At 42.1% G+C, this 20,379-nt stretch overlaps 1 protein-coding gene across 1 annotated transcript in view; it reads left to right on the forward strand.

The window, feature by feature from the left end:
• The window catches only part of LOC125458913 (adapter SH3BGRL), a 74,352-nt gene that overhangs the window by 38,101 nt on the left and 15,872 nt on the right, over positions 1 to 20,379 (forward strand). Inside the window, exons 2-3 of the mRNA XM_048544748.2 lie at positions 4,153 to 4,338; positions 12,671 to 12,751. Coding sequence (XP_048400705.1) covers positions 4,153 to 4,338; positions 12,671 to 12,751 — 267 coding nt within the window. The remainder of the gene's footprint in view (positions 1 to 4,152; positions 4,339 to 12,670; positions 12,752 to 20,379) is intronic.

Here is a 20,379-nt window from a genome sequence, read left to right on the forward strand (position 1 = left end):
ATCAACTTCCCTGGCCCACACATCTTCCTGGATAGCCAGCTTTGAGTTGTTGAATGTGTTTGAGATGTGTTCCAGTTGATGTGGTGGTGGTGCTAGCCAACATGATGGAGACGCTCCTCAAATGTGAAGATAGAATGTCATCTCCCTAAGATCTGACCAACATCATCACAGAAAAACACATCTGCTACAGCCCACTTGGGGAAGGCGATTTCGTGTATCTTTTTCCCTCTTGTTGGTGCCCTTCCCACCTGGCACAGGCTAAGCTCGCGACTTTAGAAGTCGACCAGCCTGGTCACTTTGTGCCTTTGTTGCATTCGCTACTTCTTCCAAATAGTGGCCAACACAAGGGAGTACTGACCCATCAGCTGATGGGGGTGAGGGGATGGTTGGCAGTACATAATAATCAGGAGAAGGTTTCCTTGCCCATAATTGACCTGATATACCGACATGACGCGGGGTCTGGATTCAATGTGGAGTGTCAGTGCAGCTCCCTCTGGGTCTGGCCTGTTGGTGAGACAGGACATTTTGAGAGCTGGTGATGGTGGCGACTAGGCCATTGTCTTTCTGTAAGATCTGATTCTGAGTGTGACTGTGGAAAGCTGGCGCTTGACCAGTCGAAGGAACAACTCTCCCAAATCCCTCCTCCGGCATTGCCCAGCCGAGGTTAGTAAGGGAGACTCTGCCGTTGCTGATTCTGAGTTATCAGCCCTTTCTTTAGATTTTGTCATGGTAAATTACAGCTGACTGGCTTGTGTGGCCATTTCACAGGGTAACTAAGAGACAAGCACGTTGTAGGTTTTGAGTCACAGTGAACCATGTAAGGATAGCTGATTTCCTTCCATAAAGGACATATGATGGTTTTTTCATGCCAAGTGATGGTTACTTTTTGATTTGAATTTTGATTTGATTTATTATTGCACCGAGATACAGTGAAAAGTGTTGTTCCAGATTTTATTAGTAGAATTAAAGTTAAAATCTGCCATGGATGGATGTGAAGCGATAAGCTGGGTCTCTGGATCATTTGTCCAATAACATTACCACTACCACATTGAATACCTATAAGCCGAACTGCACCTTAATCCACTTTTGGAAATGCTCAGCAGGTCTGGCAGCATCTGTGAAGAAAAAAAAGTCAGAGTTATCGTTCTGGGTCCAGTGACCCTTCCACAGATCTTCCTCAGATGCTGCCAGACCTGCTGAGTTTTTCCAGCAACTTCTGTTTTTGTTCCTGATTTACAGCATCCGCAGTTCTTTCGGTTTTTATCTCTGTTTTTGTTCAAGCAGTTCTTTATTCTCAATCTGCTGATCAACCTGTGTCGAAGTAGAAAGCTTTGCTAGAACAAGAGTTCATAGTTCTAGGATAAAGGCTTGCAGGTTTAAACCGGAGATGAGGAATTACTTTGAATCATAGAGTCATACAGTGTAGAAACAGACCCTTTGGACCAACTCATCCACGCCAATCAGACATCCCAATCTGACCTAATCCCATTTGCCAGCAATTGGTCAATATCCCTCAAATTCATTTACCCATCCAGATGCCATTTTAAAATGTTGTAATTGTACCATCTTCACCACTTCCTCTGGCAGCTCATTCCAAAGACGCACAACCCTTTGCGTGAAAAAGTTATCCCCTCAAGTATTTGAAAACTTTTCCCCTCATACCTTAAGGCAGTGCCGTCAAGTTTTGGACTCTCCATCGTAGCAACAAGACCTTGACTATTCACTCTACCCGTGCCCCTCATATCTTATAAACCTGTGTAAGATCACCACTCTCAAAGATTCATGAATCTGTGGAATTCATTACCCCACTGTGCAGTGTACATCAGGACACTGAATAAATATAAGGAGGACATAGACGGATTTGTGTTTACTAATGGGTTAGGGTAGGGGGAGAGTGGCCGGGAAAGTGGAGTTGAGGCCCAGTTGAGATTAGCGATGATCATATTAAATAATGGAGCAGGTTGGAGGGATTGAATTGTCGACTCCTGCTCTTAGCTCTTACATTCTTTATTACAATTTGTTGATTCAGTTAGATGTTTTCATTTGCCATCTGTTGTTGATTTACGGTGAGCTAGATATTTTCAGATGCCCCGATGTTTTGCTGGAGGGCTGTTGCCTGATTTAGCGTGATCTTTCTCCTTGGTGCTGATGATTCTTCTTTTGGAAGCGAACGATTGAAAGTTTGCTGTTGAACCTGTGTTAGGTCATCATCTGGTAACAAAATCAAATGTGTTTTGTCACTTTGTTGACAGTTGGGTGCTGCTTTGCTGTCTGAGTGACCTCCCCTAAAGATTTGTCAGCCGATTCTTGTGATCACTATCTGCTTTTTCTCATAAATCTTGTTGATTTTTGTCTTCCAATCTGTGTTCAGTGCAGGTATCACTGGTGGAGAATATTTCCACCAGTCAGAGAGCCATACAGCACTGAAACGTACCCTTTAGTCCAACCAGTCCATGCCAAGCATTATCCCAAACTTCCTTGAGGCCTATATTATGAATCAGACCAAACTCAAAATATATTAAGAAGATAGTCTAAAGCCTAAGTTTTTCTTATTTTAAAGGCAAGGGCTAGGCATTGCATTCTGGATGTAATTTGATTGGTTAAATGAGCAATCTTGAAACAAAGCACACTTTATTCATACTCTCTAGTTAAAACACAACAAAAGGAAAAAGTAAAGAATTGGCTTCGCTGCAGCTCTACCAAAAGGCTGAACAAAATAACAGATGTAGTAACTTCTACTAATTAACTGTTGCAATATAGTAACATCCGACTGATACACCTTTAGCAAAGGTAAATTCAGGAAAATAAATTATCTCACATGCAATTCTCCGGTCTATGAGGAAAAACATGAAGAGAAAACTCAGAGAGAGTAGCAGGGAGAGATGTACTGCAACTTCAAAAACCAGCAACTGCTATTACTGAAGAACTGAAACTGAAATCCTGGTTCTGTGGGAGCTTACCCTTTGTCTTCAGGCCGCTTCTATTGTTCCAACTTTTAAAGAAAAACACATGGCCTCACAAACTGCTTACTTTCAATAGATAGCTAGGCGCTTCTGTCTTAAAACCTCTCTTCAAATAAAAAAAATCCCAGGACAAAATACACCTCTTACAGCCATAGTATTGACAAACCTGCCTTCAGTTTCATGATGGTTAAGTGTTTTAAATGATTGTCAATTGTTTTGATCTCACCTAATTTTAATTGCAGCCGTTCCCCTGGCAGTCACTTCCCACTCTGGCCCTCCTTGGCCGCCCAGTGGTGGCAAGCAGTAGGAGGAAACTGTGTGAAGCCATGGATTCCACAGGAAGGGGCTAGTGGAGAGTGGGACAAAACAGCGTGGGTAATACAGCTGTTTCTAAACTGCAAACAGGTCAAACAAAGCCACCTTAAATGAAAGCTTTCCACAGAACAGTGATTGCACTGAAATAGTCCAATGGTTTGGGTCAGCAACCTGGGACATCCTGAGGATCTGAGATAGCCAGTGATAAATTGCTGCGAGTTTTTCATGGATTTGAGGGTAGGAAAACTCCTTGGAACTCATAGTATTTTCGTGGCCCTGGATTTAGCTGCTAACCTGTCAACATGTATATCTGCTGTGGGTGCAAAATCAGGGCTAATTTGATACAATGTTGCTTCCTTTGCCAGTTACAAATTGATTGCCTTGTGAATGGTTCCCCGTTTCAATCAGCACCATTCCAGATGATGTGCTTGTGAACATTGGGGAAAATAGATACGAAGGAAAGTCAGGAGAACACTCAATGATTATATGATGGATCGATAGGGAGCGAGCTGCATCAAAGTCATGTTAAAGTAGAGAGGAAGACAAATTCGAAAAATACTGGTATCTTAATTAGTGTCAAAGTGTGCCTCCACAGCATGGTGCTCGCAATTTCAGGAATGCAGCGCTGTCATTAATTCATGACCACATTTTGTATCATTCTCCAATAAACAAGCAACAGTAGTATGTTTACATAGAACTTACAAGGCGTCTTTAGAATGATGACTGCCAAAGGAGGTGCTCTATATATGTTTAGTCTATAATTTTACAATGAGCAATGTACTTTGTTCTATACTAGCATCTAAAGCGTAGGGAACTCCTTTCATATGTCTGTGGTTCCTGCATTGAGTAATCAGTATATTGGTTTCATTTCTAGATTAAGAAGCAGCAACAGGAGGTATTGGACTACCTACAGGCAAACAAAATTGAGTTTGAAAGATGTGACATTGCAATCAGTGACGAAAGCAAAATGTTTATGAGGGAGAATGTTCCAGAGAACTGCCGACCTATAGGTGGAAACCCACTTCCACCTCAGATCTTCAATAATGACCATTATTGTGGGGTAAGGCAAGCTTTCGCAAACAGAATATCACTCCATTGCTAATGTGAGCTTTTCCTTGAAAATGAAATAAAGTAAGTCAGTCAAGTAAAAGTTTGAAGCTTTTAGTAAACTTAGAAGTGAATGTCGATGATATCAATGGATGAATGGCATGATGTCACATCGCGGTATGTTGGTGGTCTGCCTTGTTAGAATTCCAATAAGCATCTTGCACTGCTTTAAAACTGTTCTTCTCTCTTTCCCTCACTGGTGGCCAATTAATCCGCCGCCTCACTCCATCATCCAGAACTTACACGCCATTCTTTCTAATTTACTACCAGCTTGTATACTCACATCAACCTCCACTTGGTTGTATCACATAACTGCTTTGTTTTCCGCTCTCCAATGCCCACTGTTTAACTAAAGTCCTTTGAGATATTGTCCTGTGTGTGTGAACAGTGTTTTTGATCGGCAGCTTGCTGTAGGTTTTTCTATTTGACCGCTCTTCGAGCGGCATCACAAGCCTTCTTGCATCCAGGTTAAAATGACTGTAGAGGAACATATGAACACACTCCGCTCTCATCCACTAATAGTGCAAAGACTAAACTCTAATTGATGACATCCCTTTTCAATGTCAACTTTGAGTTATACTGTCACCTTATTTGTTAAAATTGCTCAAATGACATCAAATTGTAAAAGCGTATTACATTTAGTTCTTTTAGCATCACATTTACACCAGAAATTAATGCTTTGGAATTAACGCATTCCTAATTAGCAAAGGTCTTCTGCATTGCTGAAATAAAACCAACTTTATTGTAAATGATGGTTTGGTGTGAGTGAGCATTGATCAATGGCTGGAAATTTTAATCTTGGCAGACTGTTAATTAGTATGCAAGGTTATTTGATGAAGAATGTTTTATTACGCTCCTTTCCCCTACCCTCTGACATTTTATGACTGAAATAGCCTTGAAGGCTGAATTAAACAGCTGTTGAAATAAAAACGAAACTAATTAGTCACTGGAAGCATTGGGAAATGTAATAAAATGAATATTAGTTAAAGCAGCTGAGTGGATCCAAAGTGAATAAACTTCTGGAATTTTCACCATGAAATGAGGGCTGATGTCTTTAAAATAAACCTTTGCCTAATGTTGTGTTTTTGAAATGTAGCCACTGATTTTCAACTTTGAAGGTTACAGAGAATGTGTTAGAATTTGTTCGTGCAGGCAGTACCTGTTTTATTAAAGGGGAGTTCAGTTGCATAGCCGGGTTTAATGTGGTTTGAAACTAATTCTGAGACTTTATGTGGATTTTGCTTTTTTCGGAGACAGGATGTTTGAAAAATCTGTGCGAGACTGTCTGACAGTATTAATAGGTTTCCCTGAAAGCATCAACAAATTCAGTCTTAAATTCCAAATGGTGAATGATAGACCCGAATCCAATCTTGACACACTTTTCTAAACTTGTCATTTGCTGAGAGGCACCTACTCCTAATCTTACAGTCTGCTCTTATTTATAGAATTTAAGTTGAACCCCTGATAGTATACAGAATCTGCATACTATTTAACACAGTTAATATATTCCCCATTATCTAAACAAAATGCAGTGATATACACAAGCAAAATTTAAAAATAAGTTAAACCAAAGACAGCATATCCTGTATACAGCACTATCCTTAGACACTTCTCATTTACAGCCATGAAAAATTACTTCATAAGTGCATTTCTTTTGTTTAACAATCTGACAGTTATTTTTATGTCTTGCATCCATATATTTAACTTTAGACATTTCCTTTCCCTCCAAATTGTGTCATGTCAGGTTTTATCTGGGCCAGTTTTCCAGAAGATGTACTTAATAGCAAATAAATTGAGCTGTAGACTATGTCATTTCTTATTTAATGACTCGTTTCAGCTACTTTTCATGGAATTACAACCTTCTTCTGTGATTGCAATGTGCTGTCATTGCTAAGCTTAAAACAAGTCAATCCATTAATATTCCTCAATTTTGCATCAATCCTCAAAATTAGTGAATCAAGGTCATATTTTACTCAAAAAGGCCCCATGTGCCATCAATGCACATGTACTGCCTAATGCTGCACAGTTAGAGGAGTCCATGGCTACTACATTCATTGTGGGATTATATTACCTTGTGATCAGTTTGTCTGGTTTCTTCATTATTTTCAATCTCCTATTCAGAATTCTCATCCTCATATGATTTTGAGGACTATATCTCGCTACTTGAGGCAGAGTGAATCTTTGAGTTACACCTGAAGCCCCCACTAGCTGTTGCTAAGTCATTCCTCAGGCTCATTTGCCCATTATTTTGTTCTGCTCGAGTAGTGAAATGCATCAAAGTGTTCATTCTAAGTGTCTTTAACCCGTCCATCATGTTGACCCCTGCATCTCGTACCTGGCCTATTTCAAAGGCTGACAATCTATAAACCTTTTATTTTTATGTCTTTGGGAGTTGCCTTATTTATTCCATGGACTCCGAAGATAATGACTATGTCCTGATCAAACAGATCCTCCTGCTCTGAGAACTGATCATTGGTTAAAGTCAGTCGCCTGTCTTTATGAGACTTTTTAGCACAATCCAGTAATTGGAATAGTAGTACCAATCAATTAATTGATAAGTTAATGAGTCTTTCAAACTAACTAATAGAGTTGACGATGGGGGTTCCTTGGATCCACTGATAATACTTGCAGGATTTCTCCCTGGACATAGCAATACAGGATATTCTGGGTATATTGATATACGCACAGGTATTCCCTGGAATATCTGATGGACTCCAGTGATGCCCTGGAGCAAATGATTTGACTCCAGATTCTTTGGAACAAGTAACGAATTTATGGTACCCACATAGAAATTTTGACACATTCCCTGCATTCCTGTAAGCATCCATTGATCCATGGGGATTCCCTGGAATAATCTTAAGCTCCATGCATCAGTTTGATGCATTCCAGGGGCTTTCTGGAATTATTAACCTATTCCAGAGGATACTGTCCAAGTAAGAATATTGGGTTTGGCACTTCATTGTCCCTGATGGGAGAGTGGTTCTGACAAACAACACAAGTCTGTTTCCTAAGTGGTACCGTCAGAAACTTTGTTGTTTTTGATTTGAGCCAATGATCTAGATTTGGGTATACAGGACTTAAATTCTAAGTTTTGACGATGATACAAAATTTAGATGTTGTAAAAAGTGGAGGAGATAGTAACCGACTTCAAGAAGATGCTAACAGTCTGGTGAAATGGCCAGGCACGTGACAGATAAAAGTTTATTGAGAAAAGTTGCAAAGATTGTTTTCTCTTTTTCTTAAAAAGTCAGATCCTGAAATGGTGGCATAAACATGAGCAATGTACGCAAAATTAGGAAAGCTGTGCTAAGTTTTTATAAATCATTGTTTAGGCTCCAGCAAAAGTGTTGTGTTTGATACAAACATACATTTTAGAAAGGTGTAAAAGTTGCAGGGGGGATTAACTGGAATGTTGCTCGGGATGAGGACATTCAATAAAGCAGATACTAGCGAGACTCGAGTTGCTCCCCTTTGACCCAAGATGTGAAAACAAGATCCAATCGAAGTTCAAAATTATGACTGGCTTTTTTACAGAAAAAATAGGGAGGAACTGCTTCCAGTGACAGAATATGACCGATTCTAAGAGATTCAAACTTGATACCATTTGGTGACAGCTAAACATTTGTTGGCACGAAGATGAACATAAAACCATAAGACATAGGAGTGGAAGTAAGGCCATTCGGCCCATCGAGTCCACTCCACCATTTAATCATGCCACAGTGTCTAGACGCTAATTTCCATTTTGAAACAGATCATAAATCACCCATGTGCTTGCTGACCAGGGTAGGGTCTGTTATCTTGTTCTGATTGGTTAATTTCTCTGCTAAGGGTGTGTTAGATTCCAGCCAGCCTGACCGCCTGTTCACAGAAACTAAGGTACCATCTCCTTGTCTTCTGTTCCTGTTTTACTTTCAGAAGGTTTACCAAATTAGCCTCTTGATTGAGCAGATTGTCCTATGAGGAAAGCCTGGACAGACTGCACCTGTATTCTGTGGAGTTTAGATTAGTCAGAAGTGACTGAATTGAAACTTCTAAGATCCAAAAGTGATTTGACTGAGTGGATGTGGGAAGGATGTTTCCTGTTGAATTTGGCAGGTGTGATGTTGTGGGCAACACAGACTTGGTTACAAGCATATCAGGGCGGGGAACTAAATATCCAAGAGTACATGTCCTATTGAGAGGATGGGCAGATGGTCAGAAAGGGTCAGGCTGTCTTGATAGTAAGAAATGAAATTAAATCCATAGTAAGAAGTGGTACAGTGTTGGAAGGTGTAGGATCTGTGTGGGTAGGTTGAGAAACTACAAAGGAAAAGATCATGTTGGGAGATATGTGTAGTGCCTCCATCAGTAGTCAAGATGTGGGGCAGTAACTAAATCAGGAGATAGAAAAGGCATGTCAGAATGGCATTATTACCATAACCATGGGGGACCTCAATATGCAGGTGGACTGGGAAGATAAGGTTGGTAGTGGATCCAAAGAAAAGAAATTTGTGGAATGTCTGCGATATGGTTTTTGCAGCAGCTTGTGGTGGAGCCGACAAGGGAGCAGGCAATTCTGGATTTGGGGATGTGTAATGAGGCAGCTGTCATTAGGGAGCTTAAGGTGTAGGATCCCCGTTGGGGAGGGCAGGGACCATAATATGACAGAATTCACCCTGCAGTTTGAAAATGAGAAGATTGAATCAGTTATAATTGTATTGCAATTGAGTAAAGGTAATTACAAAGACATGAGAGAGGAGCTGCCTAGAGCTGATTGGAAGGGGAGTCTGGCAAGGAAGACAGTGGAGCAGTAATGGCATGGGTTTGTTAGGGTAATTGGGGAAGTACAGAAGAAAAATTATCCCAAGGAAGAAGAAACATACTTAGGGAAGGATGAGGCAACGATGGCTGATAAGGGAAATCAGGGACAGCATAAACGCAAAAGGAAAAGCATACAATGTGGTGAAGATTGTTAGAAAGCCAAAGATTAGGAAGCCTTTAAGAACCTGTAGAAGACAACTACAAAAGCAATACAGTCCAGAAGATGAAATAGGAGGGTAAGTTAGCTCGTATTATAAAAGACAATTGCAAGAGTCTGTTTTAGATATCTAAAAGCTAAGAGAGAGGCAAGAGTGGACATTGGACCACTGGAAGATGAGGTTTGAGAAATAGTAAAGGGAACAAAGAGCTGGTAAAGAGACTGAATAGGTATTTTGAATGAGCTATCACTTGGAAAATGCAAGCAGAACTTCAAGAGAGTCAAGGGACAGAGGTGAGTGTAGTGTCCATCACTAAGGAGAAGGTGCTGAGGAAGCTGAAAGGTCTGAAGATGAGTAAATCACCCAGACCGGATGGGCTGCACCCTGTTGTGAAGGTATCGTGCTGCATAACTCTGAGATAGATGAGGAGATTATGGAGATGTTGGTAGAGATGTTTCAGGGGTCAGGGAGGGCCCCAGATGACTGGAAAATGGCTAATATAAGACCCCTGTTTGAGAAGGGAGGGAGGCACAAGACAGGTAACTATAGGCCAGTTAAGCTGACCTCAGTTATTGGTAAGATTTTAGAGTCCATTATTTGTGGAGTGTTTGGAAATGCATGGGAAAATAGGGCTGAGTCAGTACGGCTTCATCAAGGGGAGGTGACCCCTGACAAACCTATTAGAATTCTTTGGGAAGGTTATGAGCAAGTTAGACAAAGGAGAGCCAGTAGATATAATCAAATTGGATTTCAAGACGGCTTTTGACAAGGTGCCACACAGGAAGCAACTAAATAATATAAGAGCCCGTGGGGGGAATGTGCTGGCATGGATAGAGGATTGGCTGACTGGCAGAAAACGGACAGTGGGGATAAAGGTGTCTTTTTCAGGATGGCAGTCGGTGATTAGTGGAGCTCCTCAGGGGTCAGTGTTGGGACCACAACTATTCATGTTATGCATTAATAATCTGGATGAAGGAACTGAGAACACTGTTGCTAAGTTTGCAGGTGACACAAAGATAGTTGGAGTGTCAGGCAGCATGGAGGAAGCAGTGAGGCAGCAGAAGGACTAGGACAGGCTCAGAGATTGGGCAAAGAAGTGGCAGATGAAATACAATGTGAGAAAGTGTGAGGTTAGGCACTCTCGTAGGAAGAATAGAGGCGTAGACTATTTTCTAAACAGGGAAATAACTTCAGAAATCTGAAGCACAAAGAGACTTGGGAGTTCTAGTTCAGAATTCTCTTAAGGTTAACACGCAGGTTCAGTTGGCATTTAGGAAGGCAAGTGCAACGTTCACATTAATTTTGAGAAAACTAGAATAGAAGAGCAGAGATGTATTGCTGGGGCTGTATAAGGCTCTGATCAGAGGCATTTGGAATATTGTGAGCAGTTTTGGGCTTCGTATTCTAAGAAAGGATTAGCTGGCATTGGATGGTGTCCAGAGGAGCTTTACAACAATGATCTTTAGAATGAAAGCAGTTGAATACTCCTGGCTGAAAACTCGATGGAGTTTAGATGAATGAGGGGTTGTCTCATTGAAACTTACAGAATAAAGAGGGGCCTAGGTACAGTGGATGCGGAGATGTTTCCATTAGTAGGAGAGACCAGGACTGAAGGGCATAGCCTCAGAGGGAAGTGTTGACCCTTTAGAATCGAGTTGAGGAGGAGTGTCTTCATCTAGAGGGTGGTGAATCTGTGGATCTCATTGCCGCAGAAGCCTGTAGAGGTCAAGTAATTAATGGTATTTGATTGGTATGGGGATCAAAGGTTATGTGGAGAAGGGAGGAGCATGGGCTTGAGAAACATATCAGCCGTGATGATATGGTGGAGCAGTCTTGATGGACCGAATGGCCTAATTCTTCTCTTCTACCTTATGGCCTGTCTTGGGACTATCTTGAACTGGGAACCATAGTTTAAAAACAAGGGGTCATGCATTTAAAATCGACATGAGGAGAAGTTTTTCTTTCCTTCTGAGGGTTGCTTGCCTTTGGAGTTCCCTTTCTCAACAGGCAGTGGATGAAGAACCTTTCAATATTTTTCAGGCAGAAGTTGGTAGCTTTTCGGTTACCAAGGGAGTTAAACGATTATCAGTGGTACGCAGGAATGGACAGTTGAGGTTAAGATCAAATCAGCCATGATCTTATTGCGTAGTGGAACAGGCTGAAAGGGCCAAGTGGCCTATTTTTGTTCCTTATTTGTATGTTTCAAAACCCCTCTTCATGCTCTGAAATGCTACTCATCTGATCCAACGTGAACAATCATTTTTTGTCCATAGCAGCTCTGATTTGCTCACTTTTAGTCAGCAGTTCCTTATGTTATATCAAACTCTCTTGGTTTTTCTTGTCCATTTCTGCACTGCATCAAGAACAACAATGGAATATTTGTTACCAATCTGTTATCGATAATAGTAAATGCTGCTGCTAATTTTCAGTTATCCTTTCCTGCGTAAAGTTATTATCCCTTCTTTGTGTATCAATAAATAAACTAGTAAAAGAATTGTTAGTAACTTGGTTTATGATGAGCTTACTCAATATTTTAAGGAAAATACAACTCCTATCACATCAGATGACATTCATTTTACACTCGTTAGTTACCCATTCACCATATAAAGTTACATTTTGTACATTCTTTTACACCTCACAGGACAATTTGCGAACCACTGTGCATCCAGAAGTTACTGAAAGATAAAAGCGAAAATCAGTAAGCAGATTGATAAAAGTTGTCTGCATTTTTTTTGCAGTGAGTTGTTCCAACCTTGAATGTGCTGACTGACAGATAATAGAGTCATACAGCATGGAAACAGACACATTGGTCCAACCTGTCCATGCCGAACATAATCCCAAACTAAACTATTCCTGCCTGTCTGCTTATGGCCCATATCCCTCCAAACCTTTCCTATTTGAGTACTTATCCAAATGTCTTTTAAATGTTGTAATTGATCCCAAGTCCACCAGTTCTTCAGGAAGTTCATTCCACGTGGGAAACCACCCTACGTGTAAAAAAATTGCTCCCATGTCATTTTTTAAAATCTCTCTCGTCTCACTTTAAAAATGTGGCACCTAGCCTTGAAATACCCCATCCCAGAGAAAAGGCAGTTCACCATTAACATTATCTATAGAGCCTTAGAGTTGGTGAGAAAAAGTTGAGCAGGAACTTTCAAAGTGGAAACTGAATGAATATTTGAAAGGAAATACCTGTGGGACTGAGCGGAAAAACGCGGGACTGGAACAACATAGACAGCTCTCTCTAAGAGCTAGCACAGGTACAGTGGGCGTAATGGCCTCCATGTTTATTGTGTCATTCCATAATTCTGTCTTCTTTCTTTGTAGAACTTTGAAGCATTTTTCGATGCCAGAGAGAACAATGCTGTCTATGCATTTCTAGGCCTGACGGCGCCACCTGGATCAAAGGTTAGAATTAAAATAAACCAAGAATTTTCATTAATCCTGTCCGGACAAATGAATGAACCAGACATTTTTATGAATGTGGAGAATTGTGCTTGGGGTCCACAGTGTAGTAATTATATCCGTGGTGTTTTTGTGCAAGCGTTTTTCCTCTCAAATAATTTTTGCTGAAACATTAACTGACCGTATTAGAAATAGAAATTTCAGGTTAATCTATCTGTAAGAAAATGAACCTAACCACTATTAATAACAATATATCTTGCCCTGAGATTTGGAACACACTCCCACATAGATTTATTGTCCTTGAATGTTTAACCATTACTGTCACTGAACCCTCCAAAATCAGTGTTCTGTGGTCATCATTAACCACGAACTGAACTGGACTACTCATAAGAATACTGTAGCTACAAGAGCAGGTCAGAGGCTGGGAATCCTGCAGCAAATGACTCACTTCTGGACACCCCAAAATGCAAATCAGAACTATACAGTATGCTGTCTTAAATGAATGCAGCTCCAACAGCATTCACGAAGCTCAACACTATGCAGGACTAAGCAGCACACTGATTAGCACCCTATCATCACTTTTTAAATATTCACTCCCTCCATCACTGATGTACAGTAACGGCAGTATGTACCATCTACAAGCTGCACCACATAAACTCACTAAGACTGCTTTGACAGTACCTTCCAAACCCTAGATTGCTACCATCTGCGAGGACAGGGGCAGCAAATGGCTGAAAATTGCACCATCTGCAAGTTACTCTCCAAATCTCATACCGTCCCAATTTAGTGAAACCATATTACTGTCATTGGGTAAAAATCTTAGAACTCCCTCCATAATGGCACTATGGGTGTTCATCAGATGGACTGCAGCAGTTCAAGGAAGCAGCTCTCCAGTACCTTCTCAAGGGCAACTAGGGATGTGACAGCGGCACCCACATCACAAGATCAAATGAGAAAACACATCAAGTTCCTTGCAGATGTGAACAGGCAGCACAGTGGCTCAGAGGTTAGCACTGCTGCCTCACAGTGCCAGGGACCCAGGTTTGATTCCAGCCTCGGTGACTGTCCATGTGAAGTTTGCACATTCTGTCCTTGCATGCATGGGTTTCCTCCGGGTGCTCTGGTTTCATCCCATAACCCGAAATGAGCAGGTTCGGTGGATTGGCTGTGCTAAATTGCCCCATAGTGTCCAGATTAGGTGGATTTATTGTGGGAAATGCAGCATTACAGATATGGGGTAGGGGTTAAAGTGTGGATGGAATACTGTTCAGATGGTCAATAGGATTTGATGGCCCAAATGGCCTGCTTCCAGATTGTGGGGATTCCGTGATTAAAGACATACAAGCCTGAATAGTTCACTGCTGTGCAGCATGTGTAAACACTGAACTCAAAGGCACCTCTTTACCATTATATAGTGTTGAAAGATGTGTCTTTTTTATAAAATGGGCTTTACAACCTAATGACAGGATTGGGATAAAATGACATTAACCAAATCTAGTACTTGCTGTACTTTCCCAAATGCCCCTGTTCTGTGATGATACTGGTGGTGATAATCCACTTCAGATGACTCAAGCTTTCCAAAGAAGTAAGAGAGGGGATTTTTCAATAATGACACTGAGCATTAATATGCTGACACCTCAAGTGTAATGCCATGGCCTATTTATTCTGTACTGTTGTCCAAATTTGTGCATTCTGCAACTCATGATGCAAACACACAAACAAATTATGGGCCAGGGCTTCTGCAATCCTCTTATAAGAGTGTTTTGATTTATGACTTTTTTATCGCCCTCATTTGTTAAAAAGGTTGTCTATTCCACCTCAACATTGAAGGTATGTATTTGCATTTGACATAGTAGGGTCACATAAAATTAGTATGTACCAGAAGGAGGCTATATGGCTCAGTGTAACCTTGGTGGTTCCAGCTATTCAGTCAGTCCCGTTCTCGCTCTCTGCCTCCATAGATCTGCAAATGTTTCCTTTTCACGTATTTACCCAATTACCTTTTGAGTTTCATCAGTGAATCCCTCTCCAGGCTGTAGTAAGTGTGTGGTTGAATGCAGGGCTGGATCTTGTTGTGATTTTTACTGTTAAACAGTTGGTGGCAGTGACGGCTTCAGCCTCTACAGGCATAAGTGTCATTTCACTGAAGTATCTAAGGGCCACTAATTGCTTGGGAATGTACCTTTCAGCTTTGTAGGAGAAGGCGTCAGAGTTGAAACAGTGGGGTGAGCCGGAGGATGAGATACTTTTCAATCAAAAATTAGTATTTACTTCATTGTAAAACCCAGACTGCTGGTTAAACCCACAAAGTATCCACAATAAGGACTGCTTGCAGACTATGAAAATTGGTCATGTCGATAAGCATGCCTACAGTTTATATGTCATTGAAACTTGTTTGAGGGTATGACTTGAGCCCTCGATGTGGTTTCTCATACAGCTCAGCTGAAATTGGTCACATCAACAATCGCTTGTCAATGTGTGTATATAACACCTTCAGGATAGTTAAACAGTTCCAAATCACTTCTCAGAAGCTTTGACACCAAGCCATAGAAGGAGATATAAGTACAGCTAAAAGCTTGGATAGAGAGTTACCATAGTGCTGTGCATATTAGTCGCTTCAAGATATAAGATGACACCCTGCTTTCAAACAACACACACACACACACACACACACACACACACACACACACACACACACACACACTCTGGAGGAACCGAATGCAAGGGAGATTAATAGAGCCACATTCATTCAAAGGAGAACGCACACAATGGTTCAGAAACAGAAATGAGTCCCTCTGTGAAAAGAATGAAGTATGAAGCTGGTTACAAACAACAAGTTATAATGCTTCCAAACCCATCAAACAATGAGACTGCATTGCAATAATTTGATGTAAGTGAAAACCTGTTACAGAAATGGAAGAAGGAAGCTGCCCTGAAGATAATGTTATGGAGAGAGAGTTCTTCAACTGAAAATGACAAATTGGATCCTGTGTAGAATCCTCATGGTGATCCGGAGCTTCAGATTGAATTGGACGAACGTTTTGCAGGGTATTCCAACACTTATGAATCTGAAAACATTATGGCTAGAATCTTACAGGGGCCTGAATGACATTGGGCCATGGCAAGAGATGTTGCTGAACCACATGAAGACTCCATTGAGACCTATCTTGATGTTGGTAGCAACTCGCTGCATCTTTTAACAAAGTCCCGTGCGTCGAGGTGAGATTCTCGTGAGACAATAGTGAATTGCTGGCGTGGGGAAATGTTGCTTGTTAACTCCAAACCGCTCCTTATTAAGGTGCAGCCACAAGCAAACTAGAGACCAAGAATTCTTGACTTGGTTACAGTGATGTCAGAGCAGATACCTGGCAGATGCAGCTTGCCACCAGCTCCAAACCTTTTCCACAGGGCCCCCAGGCACTAACCTCACAGGGCATGATGCAGTCAACCCTGAGCACAAGCACTCCAAATCCACGTTCATTGGCATCTTACATGTGCCAATGTCTAAAGATCCCTCATGAAACATCTCTGATCCACTTACAGTGTGTTACTTCACTTCAATGCTTCACCAACAACTCTCATTATAGCGCTGCAGCAGGAAAATGTAAGCTAAGGGACACCTACCCAGCTCACGGACCGGCCCGGCTCCATCTCCAGACTGTTTACTTATTCTCTTAGTGTTCACCCACTTTGAGCACATAGATGTAATCATTAGCATCTCTGCCTTGCCCTACCTTTTTGCACGTTGCTCCTCAGCCTCAGATAGCAGACTCTCAGTATTGCTGTAGGCACAGATACAAAACTAAGAAGTTGCCTGTCAGCTGTCTTCAGTCAAGTTAAGGGGATAGCCTTTGTTTAGTGGGTCCCAGCAGACAGTAATCCACGGGCAGCCTCCAATATTAGCCCAGGGGCTTGGGCACAGTCAGAACACCCATTGGGTCAGTTACAGTCAGTTTCTTTCCTCATAAGAGTGTCACACTGCCCATTATCCATCGTGACTCTTTATCTGCTCTATCTCCCTGGAATGAGGGGCAGGTGTGAAGGGAGATGCATGTGGATTGCACAGCTATTAACTTTGATGCACATGAGGAGGTGTCCCGAGTGAGTGAGCAGGTTGTACAGAGGGCAGGAAGGATGAGTGGTGGCAGGGATTGGGGTAGCTGAGGGCAAGTGGGGAAGGTGCCTTGGGCAGTAATGTGAGTGGCAGAGTGTTAGGGCTGCCCGTGGCTGAAGCAGCATAAAATGGCTAAAAGTGGTTTCTAGTTGACATAAAATGGTTGCGGAAGATTTTTAGCTGTGAGTAGCCACTGCATCAGTTTCTGTGTAACAGGGTCCATTGTATACATTCCACAAAACTCTTTGTGTGTAATATTTATCCAGTTACATTGGATTTACTCCCTCTATAAAGGCATCTAACTAATAGTTTGACCTGAAAGAACATTGAGTGTGAGCCTTAGTGACAGGTGGATACAGTAGCACAGAGTAAGTGTGAGGAAGCTAGTGGCACCAAGTGGAGAAGGTCATTGAACTTTTTCCTACTTTCTGGGCATTCCACCAGACGACTAAGACTGCAGTAGCCCTGGGGCCGTGGTCTGCTGATGTCACGTCCTCTGCTGGGTCCCGAGGCAAGAGGATGTTCTTCACCTGCACCAACCTACCCATCAGGACTTCCAGGAGCCTGCCTACAAAGCGGGGAACCAGTTTTCCCTTCTCTGCCATGCCCAGAGCAAATGTCAGGAACCATGCAGGGCAGCACCAGATTGACAGTGCTTGTTCAGGTGCACCATTGGATTTTAAAGATGGCGTCAGTGGCAGGAATGCTGGTGAATTCAGGGATATCCTGGCAGTGGTGAGTTGATCTGTGTATGTAGAGTGGCAGACTGAGGCTAGTATCAAGTCAGCAGTGCGCTGTAGGGATGGAATAGGTAGTTAATGATGCATGCTAGGTAAACTTTGACGAGAAAACTTGTTAGGCCTCACAGCAAGCAATCCTCCTTTGTAACCCGATGGAATTTGGTTTAAAAATTAAGATTCATCATTATGATTGTCTCAAACTATTCATGTAGAATTATTTCATGAAATAAAATGTGACATATTGGTTTAATTTGGTGTTAAGTCTGTTTTTCACATTGCAAAATGTTGACCGCCTGTATCAATACCTGCTATTTGACCTTTAAACTAGGCATATAAATTGAACATTTTATGAGGCTTTAGAGGTAAATATTTAGACTCTAATCTATGGCAGGGTTTAAGAACCACATCAAAGGGGGAGAGAGAGGTGTTTTCCCCCTGTAAAGTTCCCCTCCAAATTACATACCATCCTGACTTGGAATTGTATCATAGATTTTTCACTGTCACTGAATCAGAATCCTGGAATTTCTTTCTGAATGGTACTATGTGTACCTACATCAAATGGACTGCAATAGATATGGAAAGCAGCTCACCACCACCACCCCAAGAATAGTTATGGATATGCAATAAACTGTGGCCTAGCCAGTGCGGCCCAAGCCCCAGGCAGGGTTACAGCAAATAGGCAGAGATTGGTTCTGAGTTAAAATGCTCAGAGAGCCAGTGCAGACACATTGGGCTGCCTGGCAACCCTCTGCATCACATCAAATCTGTGATTTTTTTTGAATAAAAATAACCAGGCGACAGACTGGTTGAAGGAGTGAAATGCACAGCTTTGGGCCTTGGTAACATCAAGGTACTGGCACCAACGATGAAGTGAAATGAATCAGAAAAGCACACAAGACCAGAATTGGAGGGCAGGAGGGATCTTAGAAGTTGGAGGAATTGAGAAATAGGGAGCAGTGAGGCCATATTGGGTATTGACATTCCTGTTGTATTTTTCTCAGTTTCATTCCATTCCTCTAGTTTTGGATGTCAATGGATTAAATAGTTTATGTGACCTAACCTGTGAAGTAAATCTGCAACATAATCCCTCTGTGTCTCAATGCAAACATCCACTAACAGGTTAACAGTCTTGCAAATACAGATTTCACACTGCCAAACTGAAGCTAGTGCCTAGGTAATGTACTGGTAATTTACCATCAACAACACTGTCGCATGATAAATGTCGACCCTATGTTTAATTTTCATGAGGAGAGTTGAAATAATGGATTCTTTTTTGAAGTATGAAGGGCACTAGGCCACAATGAGATATTGCTGTGGATGCAGACAGCTAGTGACTTAGAATTGCTGGGTGTTGTCCTTTTAAAACTCAGGCAGGCTTCAGCTGAGAAATGATTTTGTATTTTAAGAAGCCGGTTGATTGAGGATATTTTTAATAAGGTCAGAGATGTTTCTGTGAATGCACTGAATAAATATTAGTCCTGGTGGCTGGGAGAGTGAATAATCTGGTTATCTTTTGCATTCATTGAGTGATGGAAGTAATTACAGTTCGAGGTCAGTGTTAACAATGCAGGCAACCATATCGGCTGAGACAGTGTGAATGGTTGTGATGTCACTGGGAATGGATCTGTCAAGGCGAGAGTTTAATATAAGGGCCATTGTATTACTTGGCCACAATATTCACTTGAGCTGGTCCTCATGGTGCACTTGTGGCCTATCAGAGGCAATGTCACAACAAAACAAAGTCAGGAGGGAGCTGTGCTGGGAGTGCTTGACATTGAATCCAGATCCTGTGAAATATCAGGATGCCAGGTCGAACGCAGATGAGGAAACCTACTGATAACCATCCATTGCAACCCTACTTAGCTGGCACTCTACTCATTTGGCACACTACTCCCTCCAAAGCTACTATCCTTCTTACTTCACAGCCAATCCACTTGTCGCCCTACTTAGCTGGCACCACTTCCCCCATGTCCACTGTCAACCTGCCCTTCCAGCACCCTGACATTCCATTGTGTGTAACTGCTTGACAGCAGGTGTCACAGTGGCTGACAGTGACCTTACAGAATATGGCAGCTGACAGCTGTGAACAGGGACTACAGCTTGCCTTGCTCTGACACTGCAGTGCTACGAGAGAGCTGTCAGAACGCAAGTTTGCCTCCTCATTTCTGAGGGAGCTCAGTGCGGAATCTCCTTTCCAGAAATGCAGAGCTTCGCTCCCTTTTGTCAAAAATAAAAGGGAAGGGGCAGGGAGTCAATCTTTTGTGATAGTGCACCCACTTAGAAGATCTGGCCCTATGATAATCCCCTTGCGACTGAAAGAGCAGTGCAGTTCGGAGATGGGAGCTTGCCGTTTTCTTGGTTCCAGATTGACAAATGCCTCCATTTGGTGGTGGGTGGGGCTGGGATGAGTGGGGCTGCCCCTCTCATTGGCGACAGAGTGTCCAACCTGTAAGGCTCACCCTCCCACCCCCTCCCAAGCCAATAGAGAGGCCATCAGACTTAAATGTACCACCTACGTTTCAATTGACCTAAAGCCTTCAATTCACCCACCGCCTACCTCACTGTTTCCGTCATAGTTCACTCACTGTTGGCACCAAGTCAACGTCAGTCAGTGTTTTGTATCATGGGTCGGTCCAATATTTGAATGTGGTGCCAGAAAGCTGAGTGGCGTCATCTCTGATGGCTGGGGCTAGCGAGACTACAGTGACCACCCTGTGTCTCACAAAACCCAAAGCGTTAGCGTGCTGGTGCAGCATGGATTTAAGAAATCAAGTGGC

The sequence above is a fragment of the Stegostoma tigrinum genome, chromosome 15, assembly GCF_030684315.1.
Source record: "Stegostoma tigrinum isolate sSteTig4 chromosome 15, sSteTig4.hap1, whole genome shotgun sequence".
Classification (NCBI taxonomy): Eukaryota; Metazoa; Chordata; class Chondrichthyes; order Orectolobiformes; family Stegostomatidae; genus Stegostoma; species Stegostoma tigrinum.